We start from the raw sequence: 9,805 nt of genomic DNA, 5'->3' as shown, positions 1-9,805 counted from the left end.
ACCATCCCCCCCCCCCCCCCCCCCCCCCCCCCCCCCCCCCCCCCCCCCCCCCCCCCACCCCCCCCCCCCCCCCCCCCCCCCCCCCCCCCCCCCCCCCCCGTCGGTAGCATATATGGTGTGTACGGCGAAAGGAGTCATTGGAACTCAGCCAGGAAGAGGTCGAAGTGCCTTCGAGACCATGGGTATTTTGTCGTACAGGTGACGATCTGTGACCATACAAATATGACCCAATCACTCACGCATTGCTATGATCAAGGCAGCGAAGGGCTCAAGCGTAACTTACCAACATGTATGTGCGCAACCTCCCGTGTTTGGCTGGCGTGCCGTGCCGTCATGCCAACCGAGGGAAACACTGAGCAGGTCGGCAGCCTATATCAACGTTACTAGTTGTCAAGATCCACAGCGGGATCGTTAGCTCACTATCACAAAACTCGAGGAGATGGGCGATGTATTCATTCGATGAATCATGGTTGAAAGCAGACTGGATGAAATAGACATATTCAGGTATTGGTATCTATCTTCGCGCTCAATATCAAGCCAGCAGAGCAGAACACTACAAAAAGTGCAGAAGAGGGCGCACGAAGGCGCAAGAAGAAACCGCAATCTACGCAAGCCAGATGCTATGCATGATATCCCAAGGCATCGATCCAAGAAGAGAGAAGAGGGAAGAAGAAAAGAAAAAGTACTCCGACATGCCAGGCTCCAGCGTCCAGACATCGAGCTAAGAAGTGTGTGGGAAAGTCAAAGGAAAGAAAGGACTGCTTCCTCCACAAACGCAAAAAACATTATCGTACAAGCGCCGTCAAGAAGCGTGAAAGGGGTATGGTGTATAGCGTTTCCATGTTGTGCCATTAGTATCCGTACTGTCGTCTAGCCGTAGCGGCGCGTGGCCGACGTCCGCCGGAACCAGGACCGATGTCAATACTCTGCAATTCCAAGCTGAGAGCCATGTCCTCGTTCTGTGTACCGTAGCCGCCGCCGTTCATGTCCATGGGTACCTTTGCGGGGATAGGCGGTGCCGCGACACTATGCCTCTGGGTATCACGTCGGTCGTAGCTAGGGCTGCTGCCGTAGCTGTTGGGGTTGTCGCGTTCGCGGAGGACCTGTCGGTCTGGCAGTTGGTACTGCGGAGGTGTGTCGTAGGCGGATACGGGGCGTTGGTCGCGCCTTGTGGGCCTGCTGCGTGCTGTTGGATTGTGAGGTGCGTTGTGCTGGCTCTGGCTTGCGAGGACCAGCGCACCTGCATTCACAGGCTGGTTGTAGTCGTTATTGAAGTCGTGTCTCGTGGTGACTAGGGCGTTGCTGTTGTCAAAGTTCATGCTGGCTGCATGACGAATGCGCTCTCTGTCGGCACGCTCTCGTTGGTATCGTTCCTCGCGTTGCATGGCGGCCTCGAGGTCTCTACTGCCATTAAGCTGAGCTCTTGTGCGAGGAGCCTTCTCCTTCACCGTGCCCTTCGGTACTGGTTCAGGCGCCCAGTTGTCGACAGGTAGATGGTCAGACGCATCGACAACCCTTCCGCTGAATGTAACAATCTGACCCTTGTCGTTGTACTCCATTCGGCTTCCTGGTCGCTCGAGTTCGTCGTCCGAAGGTATGGGAGACTTGCTCATCCGAGGGTTGTAGACATCGAAACTGTCGGGGTTGAAGGCTACTCCAGACAGTCGTCGCTCACCCATATCTTCTCTGGAAGGTGGTGGGCGAGGTGAGACTGATTTACGCGTCGGCATGCTTCTCGCAGGTAACCTAGACGAGCGATCGGTAGCCGGATTAGGAGAGTGTCGTTCCATCTCAGGGTTGGGAGAGTAGCGATCCATGATCGGGTTGGGCGAGTAGCGGTCCATTGCTGGGTTGGGAGAGTAGCGTGAGCTCACGTTAGGGCTCGTAGCACGCGGCTTGATGATCGGGCCGGCATCGTAAACTGGTGGAGACATCTGCCGAGGCTGCTCAGGCGGGTCATGGGGATAATAGTCGTTCGTTTGGTACGCGGAATGATGGACCAGTTCCTGCGACTGAACAGGGTCTTCGTACTGAGTGATGGCCCGATATTCTGCAGGCTCAGAGTAGTGGCGCAGTCTCGGTGGTGTCTCATACGATGGGGGCGCTTCGTAAGGTGGCGCTTCAATCTCCTGTCTTTGTGGGTTGAGTCCAGCGATGAGTGCACTCGGTAACGCCGGTGCTTCTTGTCGCAGGGTTTCTTGTCGTAGCGGGGATGGCACCATGTTGTCGCGAGACACTGGACGACTCGATGGCTGCGCCGGCATGCGAGGATGAGTGTAGCGTCGCTCTGCAGGTTGTCGGGGCGCGTAGTTATCGACCTCGTATTGCTGGGGCGGCATATCGTAGCTGAACTGACGGGGCTCCTCATGGGATCTTGCCGAGAAACTGAGGGGCGCGGGTGCTTCTTCGCGGTAGCGCTCGCGCTCGGGGCTCTCTTGGTTCGGGTGAGGTAACGTGCTGGCATTACGCTTGTGCATTGGTGGCGGTGGTGGCATATCGTCCTCGTCTTCGACCATGGGCTGCATGGCGCTCCGCCTCCGATGTGTAGGACTCTCGTCTTGTAGGGGTGGAGCCTCGATGAACCGTTGGCCGTAGTATTGGTCGAGTGGTGGAGCTTCCTGGGCTTGTTCGCGGCTACGACTGCTTCGCAAGGGTGCAACCTGATAAGTCGGATCCTGATACTGGTCTTGCGCGTATGGCTGAGATGGCTGTGGGGCCGGCTCAATTCGTTGAGGCTCAAACTGCTGATGCTGGAGTAGCTGTTGCTGCAGATACTCGATCTGCTTCTGCTGCTCCTGCAGTTTCTGCGATTGCGCCGGAGACTCATAGGCGTGCTGCGTTGGCACAATTGGTGCCGAGTGAGAATGTACTGGCTCGGGGTGCTGCAGTGCCTGGCTCCTGGGAGATCGACCGTCTTCCTGTGACATCCTCCTCTGGTCTGAGTGCCGGACATGTTGTGGCAGAGGATCAATCGGCTTCACCTCGTATGGCTTGGGCGCAGCGTAGGACATGTCGAAGCTCTCTTCCCTCGGTAGCGGCATCCTCTGGGCTGACGAGCGCGGGTTCGGGGGCGTGCTGTAGGAGGTCTGCGGTACAGGGCGCTGGGGAGTGTTCTGGCTCGATGACGATGCGGGGTTCAGCGGGGACGCGTCTGGTATGGGCCTGCGGGAGGGCGTGTCGGCCGGGCTGCGTTGTGTAGGTGACGGCTCAGTTGCTGTTCTTTGGTGTCGCGGGGAGCCCAGCTCTCGCGGACCAGCCCTAACGCCCCGCAGTCCTCGGTGCTCTGGTGTGTGTACTGGTGATGGCGTCGTGCCTGTGGGGTCGCTGGGCAGCGGGCGTCGCTTGACGGGTGCCATCTCTCGCGCTCCACCCACAGCAGCCTGTCCCTGTGGCTTGGTCGACTCCCTCTTCTGCTGTACCGGCTTCTCGCTCTTCTCGCGCGTGTCGTAGTAGGTGATTTCCATTCGGATCTCGCCGGCGTACTTGCCCTTGCAATTGAGGCCCAGCCACTCGTCGCTCTGGCCTCCACCAGGGGTGATGACGGAGTTGAGGTTCGCAAAGGCCTCGCCAATCAGCTCCGTCTTCTTGTCGTCATTGAAGACGGAGACTTTGAGGCGGTTGTAGTCGGGCGAGTCGTGGACGGTGAAGCGCAATTCCTGGTCCCTGCATATGTCAGTCGTGGGTGTTCGAAACTCGGTGAAGTCAAACATACCATCGCGGTGTCTGGCCGCCGCGCTTGTCGGTCTTTGTCTTTTTTGCTTCCTTGCCTAACCGGGCAGCGCAGTACGGGTCCTGCTTGCCCATGGTCCTCTTGTTAGGCAGGTTGCGGGCGCGGTCCATGATGACAACCAGGGTGCCTATTACCGGCCCGTCGACCGTCATGTCGGAGAAGATGCCCGCAGCGTGAGCGCCGCCGAAGCTGGGGACGTTCATGGCCTTGGTCGCCATGCTGAGGGAGTCGCCCGGGTGAGGGACTCGCGGAGGGCAGGCGCGTCGAGCGAGAGTGTTCGGTGGTGGGTGGCCGCGAGTGCAGCGTCGTTGGCGGAGATAAGGCGCATTCGCTGCAATTGCAGGACGGAGTGGGTGGAGTCACAGCGAAAGAATGAGAGAAGCCAAAACAAAAGAGCGACGGTGCAGAAAGAGAGGTTTGGCGTGCTAGCAAGCGTGTTTGGGTGGATCGGGTTCGCGGGTGTTGTTCTATTCCTATGTTACGCATCCTCATGTGGCTGGTTCCAGCCTCTCTGGCCCCCGCAAGCACCAATCACACGCCCTGAGCCACCATGTGGACCTACCACGCCTTTCCCCGGTCAGATCATTAAGGCTGAGAGGGTCGTCCCTTGCAGACGCGAAGTCTCAAGTTTCTTGTTTAGCTCCATTCTGCTGCGAACGCCTGTCGCGCTATTGTTTGCGCTCCTTTGGGCCTATGTCATATCCTGTGGCTGGGTCGCCGAGTGCTCCTCTTCGCCTCACTAACCACGACGCGTCTCGGCTGTGACGGGCCCTCCTGCATGCAGACACGCGTAGGACGGATCTGTGATGCGTATACCCTCGTATTGCAGCCATTCTATTGCATTTCGTCCGGTTGTTATCACTCTACCCTGCGTCGGCCTGTCGCGATCCGACCTGTCAAACCAGATGCTCTCCACGCTCAACCATGCATCTCCAGAAAATGCACGTCTGCTGATATGTCGCTCATCTTTAAGCTTGGGGATTCCATGCGCTCCCATTGTGCTACGCGCAGTCCATGCTTCCATTCGATACTCCTGTGTTGAGTTTGGCGGATGTTCCTATGGAGACGAGGGTAAGCTGGGATACCGTTGATCACCCCGGGCCGGCGCCAATCGCAAGATCACCCCATTGCGATCCCACAGACCCAACGCAGGTCTGCGAAAGATGGCTGGTATCGCCGAATCCAATTGACGCCCAATGCCAGCACCCCGATTCGTCCGGTATCAGGAAACATGCGGCAGTTGTCACTATTGTGGAGATTGCGCGTGGGATGATATACATAGAGCTTGGTTGTAACAGATCATTCGCGCAAGAATTGACATGCGGAAGGCATCTAAGCTCGGGAAAGCTTATCTAGAGATTCCCGAGGCTGGATCTATCACGTCGTTGAGATCATGACATGTGAGCCGGTGCGGACCTGTTGAGTTGTTGCAAAACCTAGCTTTCAGACGATGTACCCTGTAATACAGTTCGTGTAGCTAGTAAGATGATGAGCACTTAGTGAGTTTCGTAAGAGATATATGTATGGTAGTCTGGCTTCGGGAACCACTCTAGAGTGGATGTTGAGAGACTCGCGTCGGGTTCGGTGGCTGGACAGAATGCGTCTAACTTCCGGGCGGCGCGATATACCGCCCGTTAAACAAGAATAGGGGCTTGCTACGAGGAAGGAGTCTACTGTGATGGGAAAGGTGAAGTTGTAGACACGTGACGCGCCTGCCAAACGCGCAGCCTGCTGACCACGCGCCCCCGCGTTTTCGCGACTGCATCGCGCTTGCGATGGCCTCGACCTCGCCAGTCTCGCCACCAAGTCCATGCCTCTACCCACAACGAATACCGCCGAACACCATCTACCCGCCATATCGAACACACCGCCAGCGCTGATGTTGCTCATACGATGCCGACCTATACGCCCTCCCCGCACCGCTTCTTAGCGCCCCATCCGCCTTCCACGCAGAAGACCAAGAAACCCCAATCTGGCCTGCGCAATCCCCTCGCTATACAAACACCGGCTTCTGCAAAGAACACACAACCAAAGACTGAGCTGCAGTTCAAGAAATTGACGCCAGCAAAGCGCTTTGTCTTTGCATCACCTCGGCAGACGCAAGAAGTCACCAAGGAGAGGCGCGATGAGCCGCAGGAAGATGCATTCGCGCATGCTACACCACTCCCGAAGCTACGGAGGAAGTTCGAAAGAGTGGAAAGCATCGAGGAACCATCGCAATCAAGCCAATCAGAGGCGCAGGATGAACTACACGGCGAAGATGTTATGCAATCCATCGAAGGCGGGGACACGCAGCTCGGCCGCTGGGACAGACAAGGAGAAGAACAAGAAGACGAGATGCTCTTCGAATCAGTCCAAACAAACAAGCGTCGTCGCATGTCCCCTGCAAGCTCGCCATCGCTTCAACGACCATCCGAGCCCTCCACACCAGCCCCCGTATCCAATGCGACTACTCACCGCTTCAAAGTCCCGCCGCCACGGACGCCTGCGCCATTCCCCAGCATCGCAGCGGTGACTTCCACACCAGCGAGTGCACCGCAACGTCCCCATTTCATACTCCCCGCGCTCCCGACCTCGCCCCCGAAGCCTTCTCGACCGCTGCCTGAGATCTTCTCTCCTTCGCGAAAGAACGGCAAATACACACCCAACGGCCTCGCCTCGACCGTCACAACCTGGATGATCGAGACGGCGAATACAGGGTTCACGGTACAGGATAGGAGTGGTGCAGCCACTGGTCGTGACAGGGAAGACGGCGTGAAGCTGCGGATACGTGTCTCGAGTCTTTCGAGAGGCGGGGGTAGAAGCCGTAGCGCAGAAGAAGTAGAGTGCTATGCAGGTGGCGTCGTCTTTGCATGCGGCGATACTGAGGCTGGTATGTACAACGCTTCGAGAACAGAGAGTGTGGACGGAGGACATACCCCGATGAGAGTCTTGCTAGCCGGCCAAGGCGGTGCTAGAAGCTCGGGAGGTGTGCTGGTAAAGACTGGGGGTGTGATCGGTATCCGCGCACCTATGTGGGACGTGGACGTTGGCGGGGAGAAGTGGATGGTAGCTGTGGACTGGGTGCTACTTTGAACTCAAGACGCATGCTTCTTTTACGATTATGACTGATGAACGATACCCACTTTCGCGGTGACATAGCGGATTTAAGTGCCACATATAAGTAAATCTAATATCCCTTACAGTATATGTGCGAGATAACATCCTCAATAGGCTTGTTTTTGATCTCCCACAAGAGTGGATTGGAACTTATCACTCATGGAAAACGGAGACCGAGTTCGGCGAAACGAGTATCTTCATGTCTCGCAAGCGACACTTCCAAAAGCACGCTGATGGCACTGTTTCCTGCGCTGGCTGGTGGTGCGCCTTCCCATCTCGAGTTGCGTGAGTCATGAAAGCGCGCCATGAGCGCGGTGAGGAAAGAGCCAAGGCAGTGAGGGCAGGAACGTCATGATTTCACGCCCATTCTTCTTTCGAAATACTCTTGGGTGAATGTTCTCCGTGTTCACAGACTTAGATGCAGTTTGCTAGCTGCGGCCAAATGGTTGCCTTGAGCCCACGTTGTGCTTGGTCACACATCGTGTTAGAACCATGGTTTGCTAACCAACTTCAGCGACTCACAACACTTGAAAAGCCATTTCTTTTACAGAACAGAAGATTGTAGTCATGATAGTTTTCTTCACCTTTTCTTGGATATCTAGTGTCTCTAGTCACATTTCACTCGCCTGCAATCAACAAAATCCGTCAGTCATCCTTCAAAAAATCCCCCTTTCGAAAGACACAGCATCAAAGCCAAAGCCATGTCTGCCAACAGTACCCAATGTTGGGCCTGCGCCTATGCCGACGCACAAGACCAAGCCGACTGTCTAGTCTGCTGTCCATCGTCTTCACCATCGCCGGCCACAACCCACTTGCCCACCCCAATCACGGCAAAACAACGATGGTCCATGCCCACCATCAGCGCCTCAACCCTCAAAAAGACATGGAAGAGCTGCGGCTCCGAACTGACACAAGAATGGCGCGAAACACTCAACTGGATGAACGTGCTCAACCCAAAAAGACTCTACACGCCACTAGAGGAAGCAAAGCCGTCATCTGAAAGGCAAAACCCTCCCACGATAGTGCTGAGTAACAGCGACTATTTCGAAAGCACACCTACTATTACGCTTACATCTGCATCACCCACTTCGCCGCCCACAATGAATCTTACTACATGGCATACGCTGGAGCAGCGTGTTTGGTCGAAGACGGATGTGCATGTTACGACGATATCGCATAAATCTCATAAGAAGCACAAGGGGAAGAGGCGTGAGTGCGAAAAATGCAGGAGGGATCAAGAGGTGAATCGGGAATGGATGGCGGCTATGGGGATAGATGAAGAGGGAGTACGTGGGCGCGGTGGGTGTATGTCGATTGGGAAAATGGTGAGAGATTTCTTGATCGTTAGGGGGTAGCTGTGCTCAATTGAAGTGGGCACGTGATGAGAATAACACCTCAATAACTATGGCGCTTGTAGCTAGACTCATTTTGGCCTCGAAATGGCATTATGGAATTCATCATTGCGACTTGTTGGTAACAGCTCAATCAAGAGAAATGAATACCCTACATCGGCTCCAAGTCCTCTCCTCTCGGTGTTTTATCGCAGTGTAGTCTTGAGACCTGTTCAGCGTTTTCCTTAGATGAGTTGATAGGACGCTTCGAGCATCCGTCGAATGAGACTGCCTGCCAAGTAAATCCGAGAGAGAGCTTCAGACTCGTCCATTCGTAGATGATCCCACTCACGTGACCCGGACTCATCCTCGGGCTAGATGAATCCAGAACTGCTTACATGAGCGCATCTGACGACATGCTCGCTTGCAGCGCGGTAATCAACTCATCTACGTTGATTGGGGCATTGAGCATTGAGCTGCGAACACGTACTGACAATAGATTCGCCCGCCATTCTGGGTAATCTTCCTGACCCTTCCACTGCCTGTCTCGTCTTTTCAGAAAGCCTCGATAACCGCTGCATAATCAATTCCACCTATCGTCGACTGGATGCACGTCACCAACCGCTGCTGTCGTAGATTGGACAACGAGGAAGGTTAGTCGCAGCATCGCGATCTGGAGCTGCGACTAAAGTCAACGACACCGGAGCCCCCTCCATACCGCTATGCGACGGCTTCGTTGTACCAAGGGTTTTGGTGGTGGGGTCAGCAGGATGCTTCTTTGTGAATGTCCCACGTCGCTGCAGGTAGTGGCAGGTACGACCAAACCCGGGTCGGCCCTCATGAATCAGTCGCTTAGTGGCTGCTTTCCGGACCCGCGGTGCCACGCCACGTCACTCAACCCATCAACACCTCACTTTTTCCTCTTAGCCATGACGACCCTATGCGTGCCCCTGCATCGCGGCCCTCTTTGGGTATCGAGAGGGTTGCGAGAAGGGCCCTCCTTGCTAATTGACGCTTTGCCGCACTATACGCTCTCAAGCCTTCCGGTGCCGCAAAATTTCGCCGTTGACCAACGCTGCACCACGATCCGCGCTGGCGACACAACTGCAAGCTAAGTCATCATCGGACCAATAATCGAAAAGCCCTCGCAGTGGAAAACCCCACCTTCTGGGCTCCCAACTCTATCAACCTGAGCGAACTGGGTTTCCCTACGTGGACCAATGATGCTTACAGCCGAGAATCGTCTTCTCAGCGTGAGCCTGCGGCAGCATGCGGGTATGCCAGTCTGAGGCTTACCGAACCATTGCGCCCACAATGCGAGGCATCTCCATACGATTTCGCGCATCATGTCTTGTGACAGTTGTCCTGCACCTCTCTTTCGTCTGATCTGAGCGCTCGTCCCAGCTTTGGCCGATTGAAGCCACGCACGTTGCACACCTCCACCCTCTGTGCTTTGCGTCTAGACTGACCCGTTTCTCATTCGTCTCTCCGCAATCAATGCTCGCACCCCACGTCTAATGTCGCCTCTGCATACCTACCGTTTGTTATCACCAGCAATGGAACAAAGACAACATCTATAGCACGTAGCACAACTTATCGAATTTCTGGACCTCGAAACACCGCGCCTGACTTTGTTTGATACACT

At 55.6% G+C, this 9,805-nt stretch overlaps 2 protein-coding genes across 2 annotated transcripts; one reads left to right on the top strand and one right to left on the bottom strand.

Moving 5' to 3' along the window:
• Nucleotides 1-851: 851 nt before the first annotated feature.
• Nucleotides 852-3,948, bottom strand: J4E87_001572 (uncharacterized protein; the record flags this gene model as incomplete). Its single annotated transcript, XM_049373214.1, has 2 exons — nt 852-3,663; nt 3,713-3,948. The coding sequence occupies 2 exons, from the start codon at nt 3,946-3,948 to the stop codon at nt 852-854; spliced, it is 3,048 nt and encodes a 1,015-aa protein (XP_049236584.1).
• Nucleotides 3,949-5,623: 1,675 nt separating this feature from the next.
• On the top strand, nt 5,624-6,805 carry J4E87_001571 (uncharacterized protein; the record flags this gene model as incomplete). The annotated part of the gene is made up of 1 exon (XM_049373213.1): nt 5,624-6,805. The coding sequence occupies one exon, from the start codon at nt 5,624-5,626 to the stop codon at nt 6,803-6,805; it is 1,182 nt and encodes a 393-aa protein (XP_049236583.1).
• Between the last annotated feature and the right edge of the window lie 3,000 nt (nt 6,806-9,805).

The sequence above is a fragment of the Alternaria ethzedia genome (genome assembly GCF_023757985.1).
Source record: "Alternaria ethzedia strain BMP 0044 chromosome Unknown scaffold_3, whole genome shotgun sequence".
NCBI classification, from domain to species: Eukaryota; Fungi; Ascomycota; class Dothideomycetes; order Pleosporales; family Pleosporaceae; genus Alternaria; species Alternaria ethzedia.
The sequence above is the reverse complement of the archived record's forward strand: the minus strand, read 5'-3'. Positions and strand labels throughout refer to the sequence as shown.